This window comes from Micromonas pusilla (assembly GCF_000151265.4).
Source record: "Micromonas pusilla CCMP1545 genomic scaffold MICPUCscaffold_10, whole genome shotgun sequence".
Lineage (NCBI taxonomy): Eukaryota > Viridiplantae > Chlorophyta > Mamiellophyceae > Mamiellales > Mamiellaceae > Micromonas > Micromonas pusilla.
This window is the reverse complement of record NW_003315891.1, coordinates 227,242-254,559: the sequence shown is the minus strand read 5'-3', so window position 1 is coordinate 254,559 and position 27,318 is coordinate 227,242. Positions and strand designations below refer to the sequence as shown.

The 27,318-nt window shown below is 68.2% G+C and overlaps 10 protein-coding genes across 10 annotated transcripts; 6 read left to right on the top strand and 4 right to left on the bottom strand.

The window, feature by feature from the left end:
• Positions 1–8: 8 nt before the first annotated feature.
• On the top strand, positions 9–9,516 carry MICPUCDRAFT_48223 (uncharacterized protein; the record flags this gene model as incomplete). The annotated part of the gene is made up of 3 exons (XM_003061607.1): positions 9–994; positions 1,248–8,006; positions 8,212–9,516. The coding sequence occupies exons 1-3, from the start codon at positions 257–259 to the stop codon at positions 9,514–9,516; spliced, it is 8,802 nt and encodes a 2,933-aa protein (XP_003061653.1). The 5' UTR covers positions 9–256.
• A 271-nt stretch (positions 9,517–9,787) lies between these two features.
• MICPUCDRAFT_41560 (uncharacterized protein) lies at positions 9,788–11,731 on the top strand (the record flags this gene model as incomplete). Its single annotated transcript, XM_003061606.1, has 1 exon — positions 9,788–11,731. The coding sequence occupies one exon, from the start codon at positions 9,788–9,790 to the stop codon at positions 11,729–11,731; it is 1,944 nt and encodes a 647-aa protein (XP_003061652.1).
• Positions 11,732–11,916: 185 nt separating this feature from the next.
• On the top strand, positions 11,917–12,603 carry MICPUCDRAFT_51045 (uncharacterized protein; the record flags this gene model as incomplete). The annotated part of the gene is made up of 1 exon (XM_003061605.1): positions 11,917–12,603. One exon carries the CDS (start codon positions 11,917–11,919, stop codon positions 12,601–12,603), a length of 687 nt encoding a protein of 228 aa, XP_003061651.1.
• Positions 12,604–12,802: 199 nt separating this feature from the next.
• MICPUCDRAFT_41559 (uncharacterized protein) lies at positions 12,803–15,250 on the top strand (the record flags this gene model as incomplete). Its single annotated transcript, XM_003061604.1, has 1 exon — positions 12,803–15,250. The coding sequence occupies one exon, from the start codon at positions 12,803–12,805 to the stop codon at positions 15,248–15,250; it is 2,448 nt and encodes an 815-aa protein (XP_003061650.1).
• Positions 15,251–15,338: 88 nt separating this feature from the next.
• MICPUCDRAFT_44699 (uncharacterized protein) lies at positions 15,339–17,406 on the bottom strand (the record flags this gene model as incomplete). The annotated part of the gene is made up of 3 exons (XM_003061355.1): positions 15,339–16,169; positions 16,206–16,398; positions 16,664–17,406. 3 exons carry the CDS (start codon positions 17,404–17,406, stop codon positions 15,339–15,341), a joined length of 1,767 nt encoding a protein of 588 aa, XP_003061401.1.
• A 125-nt stretch (positions 17,407–17,531) lies between these two features.
• Positions 17,532–18,732, top strand: MICPUCDRAFT_62856 (uncharacterized protein; the record flags this gene model as incomplete). Its single annotated transcript, XM_003061603.1, has 2 exons — positions 17,532–18,297; positions 18,487–18,732. The coding sequence occupies 2 exons, from the start codon at positions 17,532–17,534 to the stop codon at positions 18,693–18,695; spliced, it is 975 nt and encodes a 324-aa protein (XP_003061649.1). The 3' UTR covers positions 18,696–18,732.
• A 92-nt stretch (positions 18,733–18,824) lies between these two features.
• MICPUCDRAFT_4541 (glycosyltransferase family 28 protein) lies at positions 18,825–20,207 on the bottom strand (the record flags this gene model as incomplete). Its single annotated transcript, XM_003061354.1, has 2 exons — positions 18,825–19,402; positions 19,637–20,207. Coding segments are annotated over 2 exons (1,149 nt in total), but the record flags the coding sequence as incomplete, so codon positions are not given.
• A 478-nt stretch (positions 20,208–20,685) lies between these two features.
• MICPUCDRAFT_35237 (uncharacterized protein) lies at positions 20,686–23,463 on the bottom strand. The gene is made up of 4 exons (XM_003061353.1): positions 22,852–23,463; positions 22,694–22,737; positions 21,598–22,345; positions 20,686–21,468 (listed from the first exon to the last, which is right to left on the bottom strand). The coding sequence occupies exons 1-4, from the start codon at positions 23,389–23,391 to the stop codon at positions 20,740–20,742; spliced, it is 2,061 nt and encodes a 686-aa protein (XP_003061399.1). The 5' UTR covers positions 23,392–23,463; the 3' UTR covers positions 20,686–20,739.
• Positions 23,464–24,096: 633 nt separating this feature from the next.
• Positions 24,097–25,536, bottom strand: MICPUCDRAFT_48221 (uncharacterized protein; the record flags this gene model as incomplete). The annotated part of the gene is made up of 3 exons (XM_003061352.1): positions 24,097–24,418; positions 24,610–25,304; positions 25,497–25,536. 3 exons carry the CDS (start codon positions 25,534–25,536, stop codon positions 24,293–24,295), a joined length of 861 nt encoding a protein of 286 aa, XP_003061398.1. The 3' UTR covers positions 24,097–24,292.
• Positions 25,537–25,952: 416 nt separating this feature from the next.
• MICPUCDRAFT_51037 (uncharacterized protein) lies at positions 25,953–27,185 on the top strand (the record flags this gene model as incomplete). The annotated part of the gene is made up of 1 exon (XM_003061602.1): positions 25,953–27,185. One exon carries the CDS (start codon positions 25,953–25,955, stop codon positions 27,183–27,185), a length of 1,233 nt encoding a protein of 410 aa, XP_003061648.1.
• Between the last annotated feature and the right edge of the window lie 133 nt (positions 27,186–27,318).

The window sequence follows — 27,318 nt, the reverse complement described above, 5'->3', positions numbered from 1 at the left end:
GCGCCGAGCGCGACGACGACCGCTCAGGGTCCGACGTCGCCGCGGAGCGCGCACTGACGGCATCGCGAAGCGCCCGCCGCCGGCGACGGCGCGACGCGAGAGGGCGAGCGAGAGGGCGAGCGCCCTCGTCGGCCGGCGAATCGAATCCGTCGTCGATTTGCTGCTGAGCAATTCGAGCACTCTGCGAAGAACCACGACGACGATGTCGCCCGAAACCACGCGACGGACGGGGGACGGCGTCCGTTAGAAGACAATAATGACGGAGACGACGCGCGCGCCGACGCGAAGACGCGCGCATCGCGCGTTATGCGGCGACGCGGGGAGGACGACGGAGGACGCAGCGTCGCGCCCGACGCGAACGACGAAGCCGCGGCGCCGTCGCGAGGACGATGATGGCACCGGGCGTCTCGCGCGGTGGCTCGGACCGATCCTCGCGACGACGGTGTTCCTCGCGACTGCGGGAAGCGCGAACGCGCAGGCGCCGCCGTTCGCGCTGTCGTTCCCGCCGCCGAACCCGGCGCCGCCTCCGACGCCGTCGTTCGTGTCGCCGCCGCCGAACGCGCCGAGCCCGCCGCCCGCGCCGAGCCCGCCGCCGAGCCCGCCGAGCCCGCCGCCGCCGCCGAGCCCGCCGCCGCCGCCGCCGAACCCGAGCCCGCCGCCGAGCCCGCCGCCGCCGCCGCTGCCTCCGCAGTGGGCGGAGACGTTCCCGAGCCGCGACGCGAACGGCGAGTTTTGCGTGCAAGATCTGGAGACGTACGCGACGGGAACGGCGACGGCGACGTACGGATCCGTCGCTCGAAACGCGTTTCCCGTCGCGAGCTTTCAGGATTCAAACTCGCACGTCCCCGCGGAGCCGACGAGCCTCGCGACGATCGCGGACGTGGACGCGAACCCGGACCAACCCCGCGCGAGGCAGCTCGGCGGGTGCCCGAGCGAGCACGCGGTGTGCGTCTCGAGCGGCTACGGAGGCGAATACGAGTGGCGCGACGTCTTGGTGCGTTCTATACACTGGTTCCCATACGACCCCGTTCGCGTGGTGAACGCCGATCCTTAAGGACTTTCTCTCCCGGCGCATCTCTCCGCCCAGGGTCCCTCGCTTTCAATCCCGACACACCTCGACGCCTTTCAACTCCGCTTCTGACGCCTTTCAACTCCACCCCGACGTCGTACAGAACACGGATCAAAACATGCTCGCGGAGACGGAGAACCCGACCGTGGAGACGCTCGTCGCGGTGTTCCCGTCGCAGCTGGAAGGGGCGGACGGGCAGAGGGGGTGGGGCGGCGACGGGTGGGGCGAGCACCACCTCGAGACGATCGTGTACCAGAAGATGCAGCTGTTCAACACGGACTTTTACCGGCTGCGTTTCGTCGACGGACACGTCGTGTTGGCGCCGGGCGCGACGTGCTCGGACGCGCGACGCGTCGCGCAGACGTGCCCGGACCGCTACGACGCGAACGACGTCCTCGTGCCGGACTGGGAGTACCAGCAGGAGCTGCATTTCAACAACACCCTGGAGTGCTGCGGCGGGGAGATTTTGACGTTTCCGGGAAAGCCGCCCGGGGATATAATAGGCGCGTACCCGCCCGGGCGGTGGGCGCACGTCAAGGTGACCGCGTCGCTGGAGACGCCGAGCGCGGAGCCGAACGTCATGGGCAAAATATTCGTGGTGAAGGCGGAGGTGCACTTCCAGGGCGTGGAGGTCAGCGCGGGGTCGGTGTACTCGTACGTGCGTCTGCCCGATCGGATCGGGCCGCTGCGGGTGGCGCACAAGGCGGAGATGCGAACGTTTTACTCGCCGCCGCCGCTGCCGCCGTTCGCGCCGGGGTACGTGAGCCCTCCGAGCCCGCCGCCGCCGCCGTTCCCGCCGCCGCCGCCGACGCCGAGCCCGCCGCCGTTCCCGCCGCCGGAGATGCCGCCGTTCACGCCGCCGGGGGTGAACAACCCGTACACGTACCCCCCGCCGAGCCCGCCGCCGAACGCGCCGAGCCCGCCGCCGAACCCGAGCCCGCCGCCGAGCCCGCCGAGCCCGCCGCCGCCGCCGAGCCCGCCGCCGCCCAACTGGGACACGTTCGATTACCACCCGCCCGCGTGCGTGGACTCGGTGTACGTCTCCATCGGGCGAACCGTGCAGATCGTGGATAACCCGCAGGTGCCGGTGCCGCAGCAGACGACGACGGCGACGTGGGAACGCGTGGTGATGTCGTCGAAACGGTTCGAAGGGCCGGTGGCGACGACGGAGAATTTCCTCGAGCTGGGGTACGTGTCGTTGGAGAAGGTGAAGCGGCTGTCGACGACGATATCGAACGTGAAGTGCATCAACCCGTTCGTGTCGCTGCAGTGGCACGTGTTGACCGCGCCGGCCGCGTCGATACCGGTGAGCTTCGACGAGAACGCCGTCGTCGCGCTGCCGCCGCCCGCCACCGGCCGCGCGCCGCCGCCGCCGTCGCCGCCGCCGCCGCCGCCGCCGGACTTGGACCAGGCGATCGCGGAGTTTTGGAGAGACGACTACAACCGAGGGCGCGCGATAAGCACGAACACGCAGATCTCCCTCCGGCCCGACGGCCCGGGGACGTACACGCTCTCGGTGAGCGCGATCGGGTCGTGCGTCGGGCAAAACAGCAGCAGCACGGCGAGCCTCGTCGTGCTCTGCAACCGAGCCCCGATCCCGGACGCGACGGTCGCGGTCCTCGACGACGTGACGCTCAGGGGCGAACTCGACGACTTCACCCCCGGCGTCGCGTCGCCGCCGAGCCCGCCGACGGCCCCGCCCGCGCCCGCCGCGGCGCCGCCGCCGCCGTCGCCGCCGCCCGTCGTCGTCTTTTCGCCGCCGGGATTCGCGGCGCCGCCGCCGCCGCGGGTCCGCGCGCCGCCGCCGCCGCCGGAGCTCACGCACCTCACGCCGATGCCGGACGTCCCGAGGTGCTTCAAGAAGATCGAGTTCGACGCGTCGCCGTCTCGAGACCCGGAGGGCGACTCGTTCACGTCGAAGTGGTCGCTCGCGATGGCGCCGCGAGCGTCCAAGCTCAACGCGCATCCCGATCCCGAGGACGCGCACGCGTCTTTCGATCAGGAGCTTCTCGTCGCGACGCTGCGCCCCGACCGCGAGGGCGAGTACCGCGGCGAGATCGAGGTGTACGACGGCTGCGCGAGCGCGGTGACGGCGTACTTCGAGGTGACCGTGGTCTGGGACGAGACGTGCGTGACGGACGCGGAGACGAACATGACGACGCTCGCCGCGCCGTTGGGCGTCGCGCTCTTCGTGTTGCTCGTCGTCGCCGCGACGAGGCTGCCGCCGCTGCGATGGACGCACCCGCGGCAGGTCACGCTCGACGCGCGCGCTGCGGCGGCGGCGAGGAAGACGGAGGAGGAGCGGCTCATCGCGCACGCGGAGGCGATCGTGGACGGGCCGCGTCTGCGCGCGAAGGCGGAGGCGGACGCGATCGAGGGGCGGAAGCGACGGCGAGCGCGACGCGACGCGAATAAGGAAATTTTGTTTCGCGCGGTGCCTCCGCGGGAGGCGAATAAGGGCGTGACCGCGCGCACGCGCGGCCTCGGCGACCGCGAGCCCGCGAACGAGCGCGAGCGCAAGGTGATGATGCTCGCGGTGAAGTACGCGTCCGTGGGTGATCGATACCGCGCGCTGAAGACGCTTCTCGGCGATTACTTCGCGGATTTCGCGGACACGATGACGCGCGCGCCGACGCGCGTGTTTTTCAAGTGCAGATCCACGCTCGTGAAGATTTGGATGTGGTTCTTCCACGTCCCCGGCGGGTGGATGGGCGTGATTTTGCGAGCGCACTTGATCCTCGAGCTCCCCGCGCTCGTCGCGGTGTTCATCCGCGACGCGTGCCCGCCGTTCGCGCGCGACGGCGGCGGCGTGAGCGCGCTCGTGAACACGCTCACGCCCGCGATCTTTTTGGGACCGAACATGACGCGGGAGGAAACGTACACGTCGCTGTCGTTTCTCACCGGCGCGGCGTTCATGACGTTCGGCGGGCCCGCGCTCGCGCGCGTTGCCAGGTATTTCGCGCGGAGGGCGTGGAAGAAGGTTTGGGAGAACGCGGACGTCGTCGAGAACGGCGGCGTCCTTCCGAAGATTTCCCGCAGAAAAGGCGAGACGAGAAAAGACGGCGAACGCAAGGCGATCAAAGACCGCCAAGAGCGCATCCGCAAAGCCGGGTACGCGATCCCGAAAGAGATGTGGGAGAACGGCACGGACGCGCAGACGTTGAAGTGCCTGGACGACCACATCGACAACGCGGCGATACAGAGAGTCATTCAAGAGCGCGAGGACGACGAGGTCAAGATGGAAGATTACGCGCGGCTCGCGATGCGACACCGCCGCCGCGCGCGTCGGTACGAGCGCCTGTCGAGGCTGCTCGTCTTCACCGGCGTCGTCGCGATCGCGGTGCTCGCGACGATCGGATTCTTCCCGTCCGTGCACGTCGGCCTCGCCACGTTGATTCCCATGGCACACGACCACGCGCGGCCGTGGGTCTACTTCGCGCGTGACCCGGCGATTTTTTTCTTTGGCGTTGACCACCTGACGCTCGTCGCGAGCGGCTTTTTCGTCGCCTTCGCCGCGTTCGCGTGCGCGGTGTTCCGCGCCAACGCGACCGCGAACGAGGTCGTGACGTTGCGCCCGCAGCCCGCGTTCGAGATGATCGCGGTCGTCGCGAAGACGGTCATCGCGGGCGTGGGCGTGTACTGGGAGGGGCAGATTGGCAAGGAGCCCGTCGCCGCCGCGCGCGAGGGCGTCGTCGAGTTCGCGTGGACGCACGACGTCGTCGTCACGATGTTCCTCCTCGCGCTGTTGGGGTGCCACGTCGGCATGCAATCCCTGCGCGGCGACGCGTCGGGGTGGAACCAGTGGCGCGCGGCCGCGTACGCGGGCGCGGCGTGGACGGGCGTGCTGTCCATCGCCGCGAAGGCGAACGGGCAAGACCCGGACGTCGCGTTGATGTTTTTGAACGAGCCATCGATCGCCGGCGGCGGCGCGCCGGCGAGCGCGGGGGACGCCGCGACCGGGAACGAGATGACGTGGCGCGCGGTCCTCGCCGGGACGCTGCCCGTCGTGATGTACCTCGCCGCGGCGCTGAACAAGGCGCTGTTCCGGCACGTGTGCCTCGCGGAAGAGGTGGCGCGGCCGCCGTCGGCGATCAAGCGAAGCCAGACTGACGTCAGCGGGGAGGAGAGCGCGCGAAAGAAGACGCAGACGCGCGCGGGGATGGGGATGTCCAAGAAGGCGTCCAAGTACGCGACGTCGAGCGAGCCGAACACGCCGAAGACGACGAAGAAGTCCGTGGGGTACCACACCGACGACGACGACGCGGACGACGTGGAGGCTGGCGGCGCGACGAGTCAGCCCGGGATCGCGACGCGGCGGCGAAGCGCGTTGTCGAGATTTTTCAGCTTCGGCGGCGGCGTGAACAAGACCGCGGACGCGTTCGACGACGACGCTCCGGGTCCCGACGGTTCGCCTTCCTCGCCGCGGTCGCCGTCTTCGAAACGTCCAAACGGGGGCGACGGTCGCGGCGGGAAACGAACCGCCGTGGACTTCGCGCGATCGAAGCATCTCCGAGACCGCGTCGTCGCGTGGCTGTGCGAATTTCAACGCCTCGCGACGTACGAACGCGAGCTCGTCGCGAAAATCACCGAGGCGAAGACCGGGACGCCCGCCGTCGCGATCGCGGCGACGGAGGAGCTCCTCACGCTCGCGGAGGTTTTGCTCGCGGACCCCGAGCTGTGGATACGCGCCGGCGCGGACGACCTCGCGCACCACGCGTTGACCGCGTTGACGCGAGCGGCGGGCGCGGCGGCGATTCGCGACCCGGCGCTGGCGTGGCGCGCCATTCCGTGGATCCTCAAGGCGCTCAAATCACCGATTCCGTCGCTGCGCGCGTCCGCCGCGGAGGCGGTGACCGAGCGCGACTTCGCGACCGCGACCGCGGCGCTGCTGTTCCACAGGCACGACGTCGGGCTGAAACGCCCGAGCGCGTTCGAATGGCGACGCGTCGTCGACGCGCTCTTCGAGGACCCCATCTTGTTCACAGCGCAAGATTTAGAGGACACCGGCTTGGCGCGCGAGGAGCAGCTCGAGGCTGCATGGCGCGGGGACTGGATCGTGCCGTGGCCGGTCATTCAGCGCGGCCGCGCGCGGACGATCCTCGAGATGGACGTCGGCGGCGACGACGGCGCGGTCACCGGCTCGGGCGACGTCGCGTTGCATCGCGCGTTGGTCGATTTGGATCCCACCGGAGAAGCCGTCGGGGGCACCGCGCTCGTCGCGGCGAACGGCAAAAACCGCCCCACGAACGTGTCCCTCGGGCAGCTCCGCGAGCGCGTGCGACGCGAGGAGCTTCAGCGCGCGCGCGCCAAGATGCTGGAGTCCTCCGCGACCGGGGAGATCAGCGACGAGGAGGAGATGTACACGATGCGCACGCGCGCCGACGCCATGTCGGCGGAGGAGCTGTCGACGTTCCGACCGGACGTGCTCGCGCGGAGAGACGCGGAGGACGCGGAGGCGGAGAGCGGGCGGCTCACGGACCTGGAGCTCTTCCTCTCGCGGCTCCGGAGGTTCAAGCCGCCGGCGCCGATCGACGCGGGTTTCAACGCGGTCAAGAAGGTGGCGCTGTCGATCGGCGCGAGCGCGGCTTTGAAGCGCGCGAGGGCGGCGCACGACGCGACGCGGCGAAAGCGCGCCAAGGCGCTGATGGAGAACCTTCTGGACGCCGCGCTCGGCGGCCGCGGGGACGAGGTGAAACGCTTCGCTGGCGACCGTTTGTGCCTCCCCGTCGGTTCCGAGGCGTGGAAGCAGAAGGAAGCCAAGGACGCGGCGGCGAGAGCGGCGGCGAAGGCGCTCAAGGGTGTGGACCCGCACGCGCGGCCGCCGACGCCGCCCAAGGGCCAGAAGGGCCTCGCGAAACCAATACCCAAATCCGCGGCGGTGACGTCCAAGGACAAGGGCAAGACCGCGGAGGAAGAGGCGGAGGAGACGCGCCTCGCGTCGCGCCCCGCGAGCCTCCCCGCCCCCGGCGCCGCGGCCGCGATGCGCGCGTGCGGCGAGCTCGTCGACCGCCCCGGCGGCGCGCCCGCGTTTTTGCACGGCTCGAAGCGTTTCGTCGCCGCGGCGTTGCGCGCCAGCGGCGGCTCGGATCGCCCGCCGGGCGTCGTCTCGCGCGCGGGCGTCCTCGTCGGCGGCGTCGTCAATCGCCGCCGCCTCCGCGGAACGTTGCTCAGGCGCCTCGGCGAGGTGTGCGCGTCGCTGGAGGAGGACTGGGACGCGAGCGACGAGCTCCGCGAGGACCCAGACGCGGAGAACCTGGCGTTGCGGGCGATCGAGGCGACGCGCCGCGCGGCGACGTTCGCGCTGAAGGACCGCCGCGCTTCCGCGTCGCTCGCGATTCTCGTCGCGGAGGCGACGCGCCGCGGCGACGTCGACGCGCTCGAGGGCAAGACGGGTCTCGCGAAGAACGCGCTGGGGTTGAAGCTCCGCGCGCGCGCCGCCGCGGACGCCGCGAGGGCGACGGATAAGTCATCCGTCGCCGTCGCGGCGCGCGGCGTCGCGGCGCTCGTCGGCGACCGTTCCCCGCAGGTGCGCGCCGGCGCTTGTGCAGCGCTGAGCGAGCTCGCGAAGCTCCTCGTCGCCGCGGAGGCGACGTCCGCGGCGGGCGACGTCGCGCGGCGCGTCGGCGACGCGGACGACGACGCGCGCGGCGCGGGGCGCATCCCGCGGATGCGTTGGACCGTCGACGACGACGACTTTGAAACCGGACGCGGGCCGGGCGACGACGACTTGGCGCCAGAGGACGAGTACCCGGAGGATGATCCGTACGGCATCCACGAGCGAAAGGGCGACGACGACGACGTCGTCGTGGACGTCGGTCGCGGCGGAGGCGTCCGCCTCCCCGGCCGCGCGACGACCGCGGCGAAGGCGCTGGACAGCGCGTGGTGCGTCGACGCGTTGACGGCGGCGATCGCGCGCGACCCGGACGCGCACGCCAAGGTGCGTTCTATACACTGGTTCCCATACGACCCCGTTCGCGTGGTGAACGCCGATCCTTAAGGACTTTCCCCGGCGCATCTCTCCGCCCACCCCCCGCTTTCAATCCCCGCCCTCGGCGCCTTTCAACTCCACCTGACGCCTTTCAACTCCACCCCGACGTTCGCTTGTATGGAACGACCCTAAGGACGCCGCGCTCTCCGCCAAGGACGCGATCCTCGAGGCCAAGGCGTGCGCGCGATTCGCCGCGGGGAGGTACAAGGTGGGCGGGATCGTCGGCGCGCACGTCGCGGTGTGGGCGGCGCTGAACCCGGATCAGCCGCTGCCGACGTTTGTCGACGCCGTCGCCGAGGCCAAGGCTGGCGAGCTCGCGGCCAAGGTTGCGGCGGCGCGGCCGCCGAAAAGACGCGAGCACGCCGCCGCGCCCGGGTTGGTTCGAAACGACCTCCGCGACTTCACCGCGCCGGAACACGACGAGCGCACGCCGGAGGAGCTCGCGGACAGCGCGTTCGAGGAGGTGCACCGGCTCGCCGCGGCGGCGACCGCGGAGGCGATGCGCGCGCATCACGTCGGAGGCGAGGGGCGCCGCGCGGGCGCGCAGGAGGGCGCCGCGGAGGCGGTTGATCGAGCGAAACGCGCCAAGGAGGTTGAAAAAGCGCGGAAGAAAGCGCTGCGCGACGCGGGCGCGCGGGATCCGAGCGACCCGCGGTACGCGGACGCGGTCGCGGAGGCGGACGCGAAGATCGCCGCGGCGTTCGGCGACGCGCCGGGGGAATACGGAACGTCAACCGTCGCGTCGGCGGCAATGCGATCGCCGCCGCGGGAGGAACTCTCGGCGGCGGCGACGCTCGCGCGCGGCGGCGGGCCCGACCCGGCGACGATCCAAGCCGTGAAGGACATGCTCGCGCGGAGCGTCCAAAGGCAGCACGAGGCGACGCACACGAACGCGCAGGCGCGCATTGCGAACGTGTGGCGCGAAGCGCGCGTCAGGGACGAAGCGAAGCGCGCCGGAGGCGCCGGCGCCGGAGGACGAGACCCTCCGTCCGGGGCGTCCTCCGCGAGAGACATGTACGCCTCCTCATCCGACGCCGTCGGCCCGCCTCGCCCCGTGCGCGCGCCCGTGGAGGTGTACCACGGCCTCCGCAACCCCGACGGCGAGCGCGCGGCGATCGACGACGACCCGCTCGCGGTGCGGCGGTCCGTGCGCGGCGGCAGGATCGAGCTCACGTCCGCGGCGGCGGGGTCTAGGCCGACCATCACGCGGCCGCGCGCGGCGGACGTGTTCGTGCGGCGAGCGCCCGAGCCGGAGCCGCGGTTGAACGCGCGCGTGACGGAGCGGCAGGAGGAGCGCGCGGCGAGGGCGAAGGCGAAGGAGGCGACCGCCGCGGACGTGTCGAAGCGGTACTTTGGATCGGAGGGGTTCAAGCGCGGCGACGGCGGCGGCGGCGGCGGCGGCGGCGGCGGCGACGGAGGAAAAGGGCCGAAGACGCTGCAGCGACGCGACGGCAAGTGAACGAGGAAGGTTCCATCGCGACGACGACGCCGGAAGGTATCGTATCATCATAGCACAACGAGAGTAGATATTTATAGTAGGAAAACGATAGCATAACTCGTCGCTCGCGTCGCGTCGCGTCGTGCATCACCCGTCCCCGCGACTTCTCTCTCGGCGTCGCGCGGTGTGACGGAGCGAATAAAAATGGAAAATTCCGCCAGCCAAAAAGAGAGCAAAAAGCCACGACGAGCCTCAGAACTCGCCGCTCCCCGCGGCGTTCGCGCACGCGACGATGTGCGACGACGACGTGATCGACCTCACAGATGACCGCGCAATCGACGCGATCGTCACCCCGCCCGCGCGCGATGCGCGCGGCACGGGTCCCGAGGCCTCGAACCGCGAGGTGGTCAAAGCCGAGGCCGAGGCCGACGACGACGACGACGAGGCCGACGAAGACGACGACGACGACGACGACGACGACGACGACGACGACGGCGGCGACGACGAAGACGACTACGAAAACGAGACGGACGCGAGCGAGAGCGAGATTGACGTCGACGAGGACGCGACCGCGGACTCGAACGCCGGGGGTGACGCGGACGGCGGCGGCGACGTACTGGACCTGGACGCGCGCGTCCGACCGCGCACGGAGCGTCGGGGAAAATACGGGTACTTTTTTCTGAAGTCCGACTGGGGCGGCACGGAACCTTTCACGGACTGCGACAATAACGGATATCCCGCGGAGGGCGAGTCGCAGCCGCATCTTCGCTCGTGGAAGGCGGTGGAACGGTACCTGCGCCGCGAAGGGATCGCGACCGAGGAAGAACTCGAGGCGGAGGCCGCGGCGGCGAAGGCGTTCACGCGGAGAAAGAAACGCAAGACGACGACGACGACGCCGACGCTCTCGAAGCGAACGAGACGCGAAAGGAAGCCCGTCGAGCGATTCACGCCGCCGAGGGACACCGAGATGAAGAAGACGGCGAAAGAGAACGTCGCCCGTCCGGCCAAAGTCGCGAAGCCGCGCGAGGGCGACACGAGCGAGAGCGAGAGCGATGCCGCAGACGACGACCGAGAGGCACGGGCAGGTTACTCCTCGAAATATTTTGGCGTGAGTCGTCACGCGAAAAGCCCGTTGCACCCGTGGAGGGCCATTATCAAAAGTCACACCCTGGGATATTACGCCACGGAGATCGAAGCCGCGCGTGCGTACAAAGCTCGCGTTGGCAGCTCTGAGCTAGTGCTGCGAGACCCGAACAGTCCGCATAAGCCGCTGAAGCCGTGGGAGCCCGCGCGGCCCCGAGCGCGTCCCCGAGCGCGACCCCGAGCGCGACCCGCGGGTCAAGGCGCCGCGTTGATCAACGCGCGGACGTCCAGGATGCAAGTTCGGACGTACGATGACGGGACGTGCGGGAAGCCGTATCGCGAGAACGGCGTCGTCGTCCGCTTTCGCGACGACGATGCCGACTTTGGTGAAGTTTACTCCGTTCGATGGGACGACGACGACTCCGACGAAGATCTCATTTTCGAGGAGCTTCTTCTGTTTTTGAACCAAACAGATGCTGCGCCGCCCGAGTCAATCGAGCTTGCGACGAAGCTCACGAACGACTCGATATATACGACGGGTCATCTTTCGCAGGAGTGTGTGCTCAGTAGACTCAAGAAGTATGCCTCTCCGTCTCGTGGAAGATTTTACGGCGGCTTCAACACGGTGACCGATGTGATGGATCGCAAGGCGTTCCGCCCGTTTGTCGTCGACGCGGCGAACGATACGCAAGACTTCTGCTACCACTTTCCGACGCGATGGGGCGCCGCCGCCGCGCACGACATCTTCGTACGGCTTTTGAAAGAAGGCCCAGGGGTGAAAGCGGGGACGCGGACGAACTTCAAGCCCGACCTCCCGTGGCACGAGCTGATCGGCATCATGCTCGCGGGCGCGAACGACCGGTTCTGGGACGACGAAGACACGGTGGCAGCGGGTACGATTGCGAAAGCGACGGTCAGCGCGAAAGCCTTGGACGCGTCTCCACCGGACGACGACGGCGAAGATTCGCAGCTCCCGGCGCAACCGACCGCGCCGGCGCCGGCGCAACCGGCGGCGGCGACGGGCGGCGGTCGGTCCATCCGGGATAGCCTTCTCGAGATCAGACAGTGGCGCTCGGACGGTATCATTGACGAGGAGGACTACAAGACGTGGAAGATGGATTTGTGGGTCAAGTACGCGGAACAGGTGGGATGAGGACGACGACGACGAGGACGACGACGACGACGACGACGACGACGAGGACGACGCGAACGACGAACGAGCGCTTTTCTTTTGCATTTTCTGTTTTTTTCGATTCCAAAAATAAACCACCGCCGTCGTAGCTTCCACCCGCGTCTACACCCTCGCGCGCGCCGTCACGATCCGTCCCCGCGCCCGCGATGACGCGCACGGACGCAGTGTACGCGGCCGCTACCACGCGATGTACCACTCGCTCGTCGCCGTCCGCGGATCGCGCGGATCACTCGCGCGAGGCTGCCGCGAACCCGCCGCCCGCGCCCGACACCCCAGACTCGTGCGGCCCCTCCGCAGCGACCGCGCTGGCTCAGTCGTCCGAAGACGACACGATCTACGAGGACGAGGACGGGTTCGGAGACGACGACGACGACGACGAGGACGAGGATGACGAGTCCGCGGACGCGAGCGAGTGGGCGAGGAGGCAGTGGGAACGCGTCGCCGCCGCCGCCGCCGCCGCCACGGCGGGCACTGGAACTGGCGTTGGCGGGTCGAAAAAACCACCCGGGTCGAAAAAACCACCAGCAGCCTCCGCCGCCGCGCGCGGCGAGTCGATAACCCCGACGGATCCAGATGTTCCGACTGACTCAGACGCGCGGCTCGTGCAGTCGCACGGTGATGCGAGCGACGCGGAGAAGGCTGAAGACGTCGCGGCGTCTCTCGTGAGGTTGCTGAAAGGCGACGAAGCGCGGTCGCCGGCGGCTGAGAGGAAAGGGTTGAGGGTCATCGTTCGGCGACTCCCTCCCCAAGCGGGGATATGTGCGCGCCTACTTCGTCAAATACCAGAGCGATTTCCGAGGATGCGCACCACGCCGGAGATTCCTTCGAGATGAAGAAGGCGGTGAAGAAGACGCGGCTGACGCAGCTCGCGTGAGGCGCGCGCACGAACGAACGGCGCGAACGGAGAGAACGTGTTTTTTTCAAATGCCAAAAATATTTCACCCTTTTTTTCTCGCCCGTCGTGGTTCGCGCCCTCCAGTGTCCCGCGCCCCGCCCCGCGCGCACGCGACACGCGACACGCCGCCGCGCGCGATGCCGCCGGACTACGTCCTGATCGAGATCGACGACGCGCTCGATCACGCGGGCGGCGCGATCCCGACGTCCGCGATGCTTCGGTGGCCGGACCCCGTGCTCGCGCTTCCCGCGCCCGCCCCCGCGCCCGCCACCGCGGACGTCTCGGAAGAGGCCGCGCCGCCGCCCTCACCCGCCGCGCCCGCGGTGGATCTCGCCGACCTCGCCGCCGCGACGCCGTGGCCGGTGCCGACGTCGCTCGATCTCGATCCCGCGGTCGCGATCGCGGGCGGACCCGCGGCGGCGACGTCCGAGCCCGTGGTGCTCGACCTGACGGAGGCGAGTTCCGAGTCTCTTTTTCAGAGCGCGAACTCCGACCTGGGTATTTTACCGTCGTCGTCGCCGGAGCCGCGATACGTCGGCGTCGTCTTCGAAAAGACCCGATTCACATCTCTAGATCCGAGCATCTCTGCCCATCCGTGGTCTGTAAATCGGCGCCACGGCAACGCTCTGAACGGCGTTTTTTTCGCCACGGAGGAAGAAGCTGCGCGCGCTCACGCTGAGATCCGCGGCTGGACGGAACCGCGATTGCGCGCTGACTCGTTGTGGCACCGATATCATGAAATGGTACCGGCAGCGGAGAGAAACGTCTCCGACGATAGGGTCGTTCGATTCAAACGCAAGACTCCCGAGTCGCAGTACGTTGGCGTCCAAATCCTCAGGAACCGCGTGAGATCGTTGGATGAGAACCTCGCCAGACTCCCGTGGCGGGCAAATTTTAGAGATGGGAGCGCTGCTTACTTTGCCACTGAGGAAGAAGCAGCGCACGCGTACGCTAAGCACCGTGGCTGGACGGAGCCCGTGCTTCGAAAGGATCATGATCACGCGGCAGCAACCAGAGCGGGGATCGCGACCAGAAGAAAGAACGCCGCCGCGGCCACGCCGGTCTCGGACGAAGCACTCGCGCGACGATTGCAACACGGTGGTCCGTTGACTCGCGGCGCTCGAGGCTTGAAGATCGAGCCCATGGTCGAGCTGTCCGAAGACTCCGACTCAGAGAGCGAGAGCGAGAGCGAGAGCGAGAGCGAAGCTTTGGACGTCAAGGAGACGCCAGGCGAACCACTCCCGCTGTCGAAGTACTTTGGTGTCAGTCTTGCTCGCGATGATCGCCCGAAGCCGTGGAGGGTCTCGCATCGGAACCAAGGTTTAGGACAATTCGCCACCGAGCTCGAAGCCGCGCGGGCGTTCGCGGACCACATTGGAAGCTCTGAGCTCGTGCTCCGAGACCCATCGAGGCCGAAGTGGTGTCCGTTACTGGCTGGCACTGCTAAGCCGTCGCCTCCGCCGAAGCCACAGCCGAAGTCAGAGCCGAAATCGAAGGTGGGAACGAACCCGAACGCCCCCCCTCCGGGCCCCGGCGCCGAGCTCGTCGGCGCCAAAGTCTCGAGGATGGTCGTCCCCGTGGATGGAAACGGCAAAACTTGCGGCGAACCGTACCGCGAGGAGGGCGTCGTCATCGGGTACAGCAGCGACAGCACAGAGTACGGCAACGTGTACAACGTCAAGTACGTGGACGAGGAGGAGGACGAGGAGGAGGAGGAAGATCTCATTTTCGAGGAGCTTCTACTCGTGCTGACGGAGGATCGCGCGCCGGCGGCGTCTGTCGAGGTCGCGACCAATTTCACGAACGCCATCATCAAAACCAAGAGATGCCCAAAGCGCGCGATTCTGGATAGGTTGAGGAGGAAATACGCCTCTACGATCAAAGCTGGCGGCAACGTTCAGTTCGGCGGATTCGAAACGGTCACCGACGCGATGAACCGCAAAGCCTTCCAACCACTCGTCTTCGACGCGTCCTGGGGCGAGCACAAATTCGGGTATCACTTTCCCACGCGATGGGGCGCCGCCGCCGCGCACGACATCTTCGTGCGCGTCCTCCAGAGCTACGGCGTCGGCACGATAAAGGGCACGCGCACGAACTACAAGCCCGACCTCCCGTGGCACGAGCTCGTGGGCATCATGCTCGCTGGCGCGAACGACCGGTTCAGGGACGACGAAGACGCCGCCGCCGCGACGGAGAAAAAGAAACCGGCGGCGGCGGCGGCTGCGGATCCCGTGGTCAAACCGGCGACCCCGGCTTCGAAGAGGCGCAAAGCCCCCTCGGCGATGATGCCCACTGCGAGGCCGGTCAAGCCAGAGCCCGCTACGAGCGGCGACGACGACGAGTCCGAGGACAGCACGAGCTTCGCGCGAGCGAAGAAACGCGTGAAAACCGAGGCGGCGGCCAGCGGCGGCGGCGCCGGAGGCGCCGCCGCCGTCGGAGGCGGCGCCAGCGGAGGCGGCGGCCGGTCGATCGAGAACGCGTTCAAGGAGCTGAACGAGTGGCTCGCCGCGGGGATCATCGACGTGGACGACTACGCGGAGATGAAGAAGGAGGTGAAGAAGGCGTGGATGACGCAGATCGGGTGAGGCGGGCGCGACGCGCGAAGCGAACGAAGCGAACGAAGCGCGGCCGAGAAAACGACGACGACAACATTTTCATTCCATCAACGCGTGTCTAACTCTTCGCGAACGCCTCGCTCACGGCGCCGATCCACACCGCCGCCGCGGTCGCCCCCGGGTCCGCGACGTCCCTCAACACCTCCGCCGGGACGTACGAACTCCGACCGGCGCCGGCGGTCATCTCCTTCGTTTTCTCCGCCCCCGCCGCCGCCGCCGCCGCCGCCGCCCTCAACGCCGCGATCTCGTCCGCGCCGTCCGCCCGCAGCGCCTCCCTCGCCGCCTCCATCGCGGGGATCAGCGCGTCGAGTATCGTCCGGTCCCCGGCTTTCGCGCCGCCGTACGTCATCATCGCGCGCGTCCCAGCCTCGAACCCGACGAACCACTCGTCCTTCGTCGTCATCGCCGCCGCCGCCGCCGCGAACGCGATGTCGTACAGCGCCCCGCTCGTGCCCCCCATGCTCTTCCGGATCTGGAGCCCGATCGACCGCGCGAGCTCGCTCTTCGAGAGCGCCTCGCCTCCGTCGTGCATGTACGGCGTGGCGCTCGAGAGCGCCGCCGCGCCTCTGACGTGCGTGACGCCGCAGTCGCCGTCGCCGACTCTGGTGTCCGCCTCGGTGAGCGCCTTCTCCGCGCCCTCGAGCGCCTCCTTCACCGCGCGCGTCGCTCGCTCGATCCGCGACATCTCCGTCGATACATCACTCGCACGTATTTCGCGCTTCGAAGTCATGTTCTCCCGCACGATGTCGTGATCCGCCGCGCCCGCGCCCTCCGGCGGCGACGGCAGCGGATACGGCTTCGCGACGCCCTTCGCCGCCCTCGGCCACGCCGGCGCGCCCGTCGGCGCGTCCAACAGATCCAACCGCCCGCTCGCCAGCCCCGCGTCGATCTGCCACGGGCAATCCTCGCGGTTCGGCGGGTCCACGCGCAGCAGCGAGATCGAGAACCCGGTCATGTCGAGCGCGGTCATGAAAGCGCCGACGTAGACCCTCGCGCAGTTCACGCGTCTCTTCTCGAGCCACGCCGTCGCCGCGTTCGCGACGACCGCGAGCTCCATCCCCGTCGTCGCGCCGAGGTTGTTCACCATGACGACGACGTCGCCGACGACGCCGTCCACGCTGCCGCGTCGCGCGGTCGGCGAGGACGGCGAGCCGCCCGGGAGAGAGAAGTACCCGCGCGCGTCGTCCGTGATGGTCTCGAGAACGGTCGCGACGATCTCAGGGTCGTTCCATACAAAGCGATGTCGGGGTGGAGTTGAAAGGCGTCAGGTGGAGTTCAAAGGCGTCGAGGTCGGGGATTGAAAGCGGGGGGTGGGCGGAGAGACGCGCCGGCAAAAGTCCTTAAGAAACGGCGTTCACCACGCGGACGCGGTCGTATGGGAACCAGTGTATAGAACGCGCCTCATCCGCGCGCGCCGCCGGCGCGACGCGCGCGCCGGGCTCGCCGTGGATCCCCAACCCGAGCTCGATCTGCCCGCGCTGGATCTCTCTCGCGCGCTCGGCGGCGCCCGGGAGCGCGTGCGCGACGGACGCGACGCCCATCGTGCCGACGACTGCCGCCGTCGCGCGCGCCTCGCGCGCGACGGCCGAGAGGTCCATTCCCGCCGCCGCCGCCGCGCCCGCGCACTTGTGCACGAACAGCGTCCCGGCGAGGCCGCGCCGCCCCGCGATGCCGAGCGGCGGCGGCAGCGCGCAGTCGTCCGCGACGACGCACATCTCGACCGCGTACCCTTCGAGCTTGGCGCGCTCGGCGGCGAGGCCGAAGTTGAGGCGATCGCCGGTGTAGTTTTTCACGATCAGGAGGCATCCCGCGGGCCCGGTGACGTGCCGGATCGCCGCGAGGACGGCGGCGACGGACGGCGACGCGAAGACGTCGCCGCACACCGCGGCGTCGATCATCCCGGCGCCGACGAACCCGGCGTGCGAGGGCTCGTGCCCGCTGCCTCCGCCGGAGATGAGCGCCACCTTGTCGGGGTCGGGATCTCTCGCCGCGCGGACGACCACCTTGACGTCCGGGAACCCGTCGAGGAGCGCCGCGTCCGGGTGCGCGCGCACGAGCGACGTCAGCATCTCGCACACCGCGGCGTTCGGGTCGTTGAGGAACTGCGACTGCGAGGAGGACGACATGGTGTCGTCGTCGCGCGTGCGCCTCGCGCGCGCGCGATGCAGAAGAGTGCGACGCGATATCTTTATTTTTCCTCGGACGACGACACGTCAGCGTCAGCGACAGCGACATCACTCCGCGACGCGCCATGACGACCGCGCGCGCTTCCATCGCGCGGCTCGCGACGATCGCGGCGCCGCCCGCGGCGTCGCGCCGCCGCGCGCCGACCGCGCGCGCCCCCGCCGCGCGCGCGACGAGACGACGCGCGCCCGCCCTCGCGGCGCCGAGAGCGAGATCTCGATCTCTCGCGTCGTCGTCGTCGGAATCGAAATCGCGTCATCGACGCGGCGGCCTTGATGGCGTCGCGACGCGCGCGGTGGAATCGTCCTCCGACGCGCCAGGCTCCGACGCCTCATCATACGTCATCCCCGGCGAACCCGCCTACCCGGGACTCTACTGCGACTGGTCCGTCACCCCAACGGACGTCGCGGAGGTGTGGTCCTACCGCGTCAGCCTGAGCTCCGTCGCGCTCTCCGTCCTCGCGTGCTCCGCGGCCGCCTTCGCGCCGGACGCGCCCGTAAATCTCAACGCCGCGTACTTTACCGGCGCGGGCTCGCTCGGGGTCGCGCTGACCCTGATCCACATGTACGTCGACCCGATCAAGAAGGCGATGCAGGCGATGTGGCTGGCCGGGTTCATAGGGAGCGTCGGGATCGCGGCGACGCACCCCGACGTCTCCGTCCCGGCGTTCGTAGCGACGCACCCCGCCGCCGTGTGGCTCGTCGGCCCGATGTTCGCCGCGCTCACCGGCGTCGCGTTCAAGGAGGGGATGTGCTACGGGAAGGCGGAGTGCGCGGCGCTGTTCTTCGTCGTCCCGGCGACGCTGTTAGGGCATCTCACGGGGGTTGGATCAGGCGCGTTCTCCTTACACTGGTTCCCATACGACCGCGTCGGCGTGATGAACGCCGATCCTTAAGGACTCTGCCCGGCGTTTCTCTCCGCCCAGGGTCCATCGCTTTCAATCCCCGCCCTCGACGCCTTTCAACGCCAACTGACGCCTTTCAACTCCACCCCGACTTCGCTTTGTATGGAACGACCCCCAGAGGGGTTCGAGAAGGGGGCGATCGTGGCGTGGTGCGCGCTCATCGCGGCGTTCGCGGCGAGGAAGTACACGCAAGAGGTGAAGGACGACATCGGGGATAAGAGCGTGTTTATCTTCAACGACCTGAGCGAGGAGGAGAAGCGGGCGTGGACGATGCGGGCGAGGGAGCGGGACCCGGTGCGGTTCGCGCGGATGATGGGCGAGGAGTGATGAGTGATCTGTTTGTCGTTCAGAGCAATCGACCGCGAAGATGTATCGTCGTACCAGACCTGTTGACGACTGCGGCTACCTTCGCTTCCCATTCTTCTTCTTCTTCTTCTTCTTCTTCTTCTTCTTCTTCTTCTTCTTCTTCTTCGCGGCGTGAATCACGTCGAACGCGATCCGCCGCGCCGCGTCCGGCGTGTCCGCCCTCCCCGCCGCCTCGCGCATCCTCCCCAGCCGCTCGTCGTCCACCAGCAGCGCCTTCGTCGCCGCCGCGAATTCGATCCATCCCTCTCGCAACTCCGCCTCCCTGACGACCGTCGCGGCGCCGTTCGCTTCCATCTCCACCGCGTTCGCCGTCTGATGATCCTCCGCGACGTTCGGCGAGGGAATTAAAACGCTCGGCGTCCGCGTCGCGAGGAGCTCCGCGCACGTGACCGCGCCCGCGCGCGCGACGACGAGATCCGCCGCCGCGTACGCGACGTCGACGTCGCGCACGAACGGCGTCAGTAACACCCGAGGGTGGGACGTTACTTCGGCGTGTTTCTCGCGCGTCCCCGCGAGCGCTTTCTCGCCGCACTGCCACAGGATGCGGAGGTTCGGGAACGACGCGAGGAGCGCGGGCGCGGCGGCGGCGATCGCGTCGTTCACCGCGGCGGCGCCGAGCGAGCCGCCGAGGACGACGAGTACCTTTTCGTTTTCGTCGCCGGGTCGTTCTACACGAGCGAACGTCGGGGTGGAGTTGAAAGGCGTCAGACGGAGTTGAAAGGCGTCGCGGTCGGGGATTGAAAGCGAGGGGTGGGCGGAGAGATGCGCCGGGAAAAGTCCTTAAGGATCGGCGTTCACCACGCGAACGCGGTCGTATGGGGACCAGTGTAAGAACGCGCCTCCGTTTTCACCGCCGCGCTCGCTCGCGACCTCCTCCGTCCCTCCCTCCGCGAACATCCCACGTAACCGCTCCCGCGCGACCGTTTTCGTCATCACCCGCAACGACGCCCGCGTCGGATTCCCCCGAACGACGCACTTCCCCCCTAACGCGTCCGCCGCGCTCGCGAACGCCGCGCACCGCGTCGTCGCCGCGCGCGCTAAGATCGCGTTCGCCACCCCCGGGACCGCGTTCTGCTCCTGTATCACCAGCGGCACGCGCTTCAACACCGCGGCGACGCACGTGGGCAGCGAGACGTACCCCCCCGTGCCGACGACGACGTGCGGCCTCAGTTTATCCACGAGCGACATCGCCGCGCGCGTCGCGGCGGCGAGCCGAAACGGAAGCGTCAGATTCGTAGGCGACGACGCCCACGGCCGCGCGAGCTCCGCGACGGGGACGACGCTGAGCGAGTACCCCGCGCTCGGGACCGCGGTGGACTCGCGCCGCGTGGACGTCCCCGCGAAGTCGCACCGGACGCGCGCGAACGGCGGAGGTAAGCCGCCCTCGCGCGCGAGTCTCGTGAGCTCGTCGGCGATGGCGATCGCGGGGAAGACGTGTCCGCCCGTGCCTCCCGCGGCGAAGAGCACTCGGAGGACGTCGTCGTCGTCGTCGTCCGAGTCGTCGTCCGAGTCGTCGTCCGAGTCGTCGTCGTCGGAGCCGAATCCCGCGAGCGCGGCGATGGGCGCGGCGCCCGCGCCTGCAGCCTCCGCGACGGGACGCGGCGGTCGTCCGCCGCCTTCATCGCCGCCGTCGTCGCCGTCGCCGTCGCCGTCGTCGAGCTCGAGGGGCGCGAACGCATCTTCGCTCCTGACGATGACGCGCGGCGTGGTCGACGACGACGTCGGGTTCGAATCTCGACGGTCGACGCGCGCGCCGCGCCGCGGTCGCGACGGCCGGCGCGGCGCGGACGCGGGCGCGGACGCGGACGCGAGCGCGCGGACGGAGACCCATCGAACGACGGGGGGCATCCTCGCCGCCGCGCGAGGTGCGGCGTCGAGTGGACCCGAGCGAGGGCGTTGTTAGTTGAGACAATGCATTGTCAGGTAAAACTGGCGGCGATGAAAAGAAGCGCAACAACGTTTTCGCGTATGATAGCACACGTACAACCAATCCGAAGCCCCCCGTCTAATCCGAGTCGTCCGCGTCCTTCTTCACCTTCCCCTTCTTCCCCGCGTCGCTCGGGCCCGAGTCCGAGTCGCCGCCCGAGCTCGAGTCCGAGCTCGAGCCCGAGCCCGAGCCCGAGCTCGAGTCCGAGTCGGAGTCCGAGTCCGAGTCGGAATCGGAATCGGAATCGGAATCCGACCCGGCGGACGACGCGCTTCCGCTCCCGCTGTCGCTCTCGCTCTCGCTGTAAAACCCTCCTTTCCTCCCCTTCCTTCCGTCGTCCCTCGAGCTCGCGTTCGCGGCGTTGTAGTACTGCTCCCTGACCGCCCGGCTCGGCTGCGTCAGCGGGTGCGGCGGCAGCGGTCGATACCCCGGCGCGGCGTGCTCGACGAAGAGCGACAGCGATCCGAGCGCGTGCGCGCACGTCGGCGCCGCGGGCGACGGCAACCTCGGCGCCGCCTTCTCGCACAGCACCACCTTCTCCTTGAGCGTCGCGAGCGGCGTGGCGTTCCCGCCGACGGCGAACATCGCCTTGAAGACGCGCACGCGGTCGCGGATGTCCACGCTGGGATCCGCGGCGCACAGGTCGAAGAGATGTTTCAGGAGCGGCCCGACGCGCGTCGGGTCCTTTACGTACAGCTTGCACGTCGAGTTCAGAATCTGCAGCTTCGTGAGGTCGGACTCGCTCGCGAAGTTTTTGATCGCGCGGCGTACAACGTCCAGGGAGAGCTCGAGGAACTTCCCGCGGTGCTCCGCCTCCGCGACGCGCGCGGCCTCTTTCTTCGCCGCCGACTTGATCGCCTTCTTCGAGTCGTCCGCCGCCGCCGCAGGCGCCGCGGAGTTTGTAACGTCCGCGTCCGGGGCGTTATTATTAAACACGTACAGCTCCCCGCCCGCGAGCCACGCGACCGCGGCCCTCGCCGCGGGCGCGAGCAGCATCTCCAACCTGCGCACCAACCGCATGACGATGTGCGTGTGCTCCCCGGGGTTGTGCTGCACGAGCGCGCGAATCACGACGACGGCTTCCCCCGCGACTTTTTCGCTCGGGTGCAACGACAGCTCGAGCAGCGATCGCACGCACACCGCGGCGATCTGCGGCATGATCGCCGCGCACCGCCCGACCGCGCGGATCGTCAGCGCGACGAACTCGTAGTTGGACGATCGGAGGTACGCCTGGAGCTCGCGGAGTAACGCGGGGGCGTTCTCCGCGGTGGCGACGTGCGTGAGAATCTCGAGCTTCAACGCGCGCATCTCCAAAGAGTCCGCGGGGTGGACGTAGAACGCGGCGAAGTGCGTCCGGAACAAGCTCGCCTGCGTCGCGACCATGGCGCAGATGTTCTTCAGCATGATGAGCTGCGACTCCGGTTTGCATCGCATCGCGAACACGAGCGCTCGAAGCACTTTCGGGATGTCCGAGATGGGCGCGAGGTAAAAGTGCAACGCGCCGACGGCCATGACGACGCCCGCGTTTTGCGACTGCAACAGCGGGCGCGTGGACTTGAGAAGCAGGCGGTGGTCGTCGTCCAGGTACTCCGGCGCCGCGGAGGACGACGTCGCGGCCTCGAGCGCGGACATCTTGGGCTTCTCCCGCGCGCGTTTTTCCGCTTTTTTCGCCGCCTTCTTCGCGCTCGCCGGCTTCTTCGCCTTCGGCTTACTCTTTGCGAACCCGCCCACCTTCCTCCCTTTCCTCGCCGCCGCGTACTCGTCGCTGTCCGTGCCGCTGCCGTCCTCTTTCGCGGCGTCTTCGTCTTCATCTTCGTCTTCATCGGAGTCGTCCGAGTCGTCCGAGTCCGCGTCCTCCGAGTCCGACTCGCTCGAGTAAAACCCGCGCGTGTTCCCGAGATCCTTGTCCGCGTGCGACCGCTCGAACGCGCCGCCGCTCTCGCCGCCCATCCCGAGATTCAGCGCGATGGATTGCGCGCTCGCGTCGCCGTTCGCGCTCGCGACCGCGAGAGGCGTGAGCTCCCGCGTGTACCCGTCCGGTCGCAAAAACTGCGTTCGCGCGTACGACAGCAGCAGCTTCGCCATGAGAATCTGATGGGCCATTCCATACGATAACAGGTGTGTTCATCGGTCAGTTGAAAGGAACCCACGCGATCAAGTGTTGAAAGGAACGGGCGATGGGTGAAAAACAAACGTTCGTAAAGCAGAACGCGCCTGCCCCCACTCGTCCACGTCCACGAGCATGCGGCACATCTTCCGGAAGTGCCGATGGATGAGGTCGATCCGGTCCGGGCACACCTCCTGAAACGCCGCGACGACGGACGACAGCACGAACGGCGTGCTGTCGCGAAGCATCGTCTCCACGATCTCCACCAGCTCCTCCACCCGCGTCGCGTCCAGTCTGAACACCTTCGGGATCGCGTGCGCGGCTGATTTGCGGACGTACGGCGATGGATCCAACGCGCACTTCTTCACCGCGAGGATGACGACCGGGACGATGACGTTCACGCGGATGCTCGACATGACGCGCAGCGCGAGCGCGCGGACGCGCGGGTTGGCGTGCGCGAGATCTTTCTGAAACGAGTTGATGGAGAGCAGCGCCTCGTCCGGCTTTTGCTCCGCGGTGCGCACGAGGTAAATGTACACCAGCACCTTCACCTCGAACGTCGCCTCGCCGATGTTCATCACGACCGACGGGAAGAAGCTCGAGACGTCCTGCCCCGTGGACATCTTCGCGATGAGGCGCTTCAGGCCGTCCAGCTTCTTGGACTGCGTCGTCGATCTCAGCGCGGCGTCGAGCTCGCGACGGTCGTCCTCGATCTGATTTCGCGAGGAGGCGCGGGATGGACGGACGGACGATTCGATTCATTCGCGGGCGGCGATCGCGGTGGGTCGGGGCGGGTCAGGGAAGGGCGCGGTGGTCGGCGTGCGTGCGAGCGGCGCGCGCGTGATCGCGGAGACGCGCGCGCGACCGATCGATTCGATTCGATTCGATTCGATCGACGGCGCGGAGGATCGGAGGATCGATCGGATCGGAGGGGCGCGGGCGCGGAATTGCCGGATTCGACATCGAGCGAGAGGATCCGGACGGATCGCGGTCGCACCTGCGCGTCGTCCTTGAACGCGCCCGCGATGGAGGTTGGCATCACGCTCGTCGGGATGACGCTGAACATCGCGGACGTCATCTGAGAACTCATCGCGCTCAGCGAGGTCGACATCGTGCCGAGACGGCCGCGCGCTTCGCGGTCTGGCTCGATCGATGAAACACCCGCCGCGCTCGTCTGCTCGCTGGATGATGGCAAATTTCGACCGACCGCTTTTTTTCTCGCACCACAACACAGCACAAGACATCCTTCGCAGGCCTAATAAGATGCGCGCGAGTTCCGCTCTTTAAGAAGTCGTTCGTCGCGTCGTCATCGCGGCGCTTCTCTCTTTCTTTACTCTTCCTTCATTGTACATCTCGAGAACAGAACGTCGTCTACGCGTCCCCGTCCCCGCCCCGTCGTTCGCGTCTCCGCGACGCGACGGTAATAATATTTACTCGCCTTCTCGCGCCGTCGAATCTCATCTCAACTCTCTCCGTCCATCCATCCAATCCATCCATCCATCCATCGCGCGATCATCACATCGCTCACACCTTCGTCGTGAACTGCACCCCGTACTTGTACTTCCCGCTCTTCGTGTCGTACCGGACGCTCGCCGCGCCCGTCGTCTTCGCCGCGACGTCGCCCGAGGTGGACGCGGAGATCACCGGCGACTGAGGGCCGTTCCATACGAGCGATGATATCGGGGTGGAGTTGAAAGGCGTCAGTTGAAGTTGAAAGGCGCCGAGGGCGGAAATTAAAAGCGAGGGACCCTGGGCGGAGAGAGGCGACGGCAAAAGTCCTTAAGGATCGGCGTTCACCACGCGAACGCGGTCGTATGGGAACCAGTGTAAGGAGAACGCGCCAGAGCGCCGCCGTTCACCGGCAGCGGCGACGACACCGCCACCTTGCCGACGCACGCGGCGGAGAACTTCCTGCTCGCCGCGAGCGCGGCGGAGACGTCACGCTTCTTCGTCTTGAACGTCACCTCCGCGCCCGCGGTGGTCTTGGCGTCGAGGGACGCGACGACGGACGCCTTGAGGACGTCCGCATCCGCCAACGTCGCCGCGAGCGTCAGATTCTCGCTCGGCGTAAACTGCGCGGCGACCGCCACCTTGGTCGGCTTCATCGTCTTCCCGTCGAACGCCGCGGTCGCGCCGAGCGCGACGTCGCCGAAGACGAAGCACGCGGACGCGTCCGTCTTGGGCGCGCCGGCGGCGACGTCGGCGACGTCCGTCTTCAGCCCGACGCCGCCGCGCGCGAACTGATTCGCGATCTTCAGACTCCCCGCGAAGTCCTTCGGGTTGGCGCTGATCGTCGTCTTGAGGCCGTCGATCACGCCGGCGTGCGCGATGGACGCGGCGATCTTCCCCGAGGGGAGCGCAACCTCCGCTTCGAGGACGAGGTTCTTGTCGAGCTCCATCGTGGTCTTCGCCGCGCCGACGGGGTCGTCCAGTCCGTCTTTTTGCGTCGCGTTGACGTTGATCTTGACGCCGTCCGCGACGTTCTTGGCGTCGAACGTGTACTTGTTGTCGTAGTTGAACCCGCCGGTGAGCAGGTCTGCGGACGCGGAGACGCGGGGGGAGGGGTGAGTCGGGTGAGTCGGGGGGATGGAACGCGGGTCGCGAGGGAGAGAAATAACGAAACGACCCCGCGAGAAATAACGCGTTTCGTCGACGGCAGGAAGGACGCGGACGAGCGAGCGAACGCGCGCGGCGCGGCGGCGGCGGGATTCCCGGACGACGCGCGCACCCTTCGCCGCCTTGGCGATGTCTCCGTAGTACGTCGGCATGATGGCCGTGTGCGTGCGTGAGCTGGAGCGGCGCGCGAGTGTGTGCCGCGTCGGATCCGCCAACGCTCGATTCCGCCCACGATGCCAACGTCTCGATTTTCTGTCGATCTGATGTCGTCGGTTCCGAGAGGTCGATCGAAATCCGCGACGACGCGCGGCGACGACGCGCGCCCTCGCCGCCACTTCCGCGCGCCCGCGCATGCATGGGATTTTGGTTCTTCGGACCTTTTTCCTGGAACTGGGGCGGCGGCGGAGGCGACAGACCGAGGGGACGCGTCGTCGTCTTCGGCGCGGTCCTGACGCTGCCTCTGGCCGCGTGGAGCGTTTGGCAGTGGAGGAACCAAACGAGTCGATCCCACCCGAGAGCGTCGTCCCCGCCGTCGCTGCCGCGACAGGTCGAAAAGTGAGCGCGAGCGATGTCACTCCTGGAGCGATTCTTCGAGGACGCGTCCGACGTCTTCGACACGCACGTGCTCCCGCGGCTCGACAGCGGCGACCTCGCGGTGCTCGCGACGGTGAACCGGAAGATGCGCGACGTCGTCTTCGAATCGCCCGTCGACCATGACGTGAGGGACGTCGCGGCGGTGAGGAGAGAGCTCGCGAGGGTGCCGAACTTCGTCGGATCAGTGGCGAGGCTGGCGTGGGCGAAGGAGTGGGGATGTCCGTGGGCGAAGGAGACGTTCACGTGCATCGCGAGGGGTGGGAACGTGGAGGTCGCGAGGTGGGCGAAGGAACGAGGATGCCCGTGGGACGAGGATACTTGCGCCGATGCCGCGGAAGGCGGCCACCTGAAGATGTTGCAGTGGTTTCGATCGAACGGCGCTCCGTGGGACACGTGGACTTGCACCTTTGCCGCGGAAGGCGGCCACCTGGAGGTGCTGCAGTGGGCGCGAGCGATCGGATGTCCGTCGAACGAGTTGACTTGCGCCAGTGCCGCGAGAGGCGGCCACCTGGAGGTGCTGCAGTGGGCGCGCGCGAACGACTGCCCGTGGGACATGCGGACTTGCAGCTCCGCCGCGGGTGGCGGCCACCTGGAGGTGCTTCAGTGGGCGCGCACGAACGGATGTCCGTGGGACGGGGAGACTTGCTCCGAAGCCGCGCTCGGCGGTCACCTGGAGGTGTTGCAGTGGGCGCGTGCAAACGACGCTCCGTGGGACGAGTTCACTTGCGCCAGTGCCGCGGAAGGCGGCCACCTCGAAGTGTTGCAGTGGGCGCGCGCGAACGGCGCTCCGTGGGACAAGTACACTTGCTTCGATGCCGCGTCTGGCGGCCACCTGGAGGTGCTCCAGTGGGCGCGCGCGAACGGCGCTCCGTGTAACGAGTTCACTTGCGCCTATGCCGCGCGTGGCGGCCACCTAGAGGTACTGCAGTGGGCGCGCGCGAACGGCTGTCCGTGGGACGAGTTCACTTGCGCCTATGCCGCGGGTGGCGGCTACCTGGAGGTGCTGCAGTGGGCGCGCGCGAACGGCGCTCCGTGGGACGAGGAGACTTGCCGCGATGCCGCGGAAGGCGGCCACCTGGAGGTGCTGCAGTGGGCGCGAGCGATCGGCGCACCGTGGGATCCGATGCTATGCAAAGCTCGAGCGCGGAACCACATGCACGAGGATGTGGTGCGGTGGATATCTGCGGAGGTAGGAGAGGGGGCGTAGTCGCGAGGCGACGGTGCGCGGCGCGGCGCGGCGTTTGTTTTTTTTCACCCCGCCACGCTCAGTCGGCGACGGCGCGGCGGGTGCGTGTGTTCGAGTAGCTCTAGTAGTAGACCGTGTCGTGGCGATGCGCTTC

What these genes read in the sequence shown, in the direction of transcription:
- MICPUCDRAFT_35237 (XM_003061353.1), bottom strand. Translation starts at nt 23,391, where the DNA reads ATGTCCACGGGGCAGGACGTCTCGAGCTTCTTCCCGTCGGTCGTGATG. An exon ending in GTTCTGCTTTACGAACGTTT is followed by an intron (nt 22,738 to 22,851) that starts GTTTTTCACCCA and finishes CTCATGGCGAAG; the next exon opens with CTGCTGCTGTCGTACGCGCG. An exon ending in TCGCGGGCGGGGAGCTGTAC is followed by an intron (nt 21,469 to 21,597) that starts GTGTTTAATAAT and finishes GCGGAGGCGGAG; the next exon opens with CACCGCGGGAAGTTCCTCGA.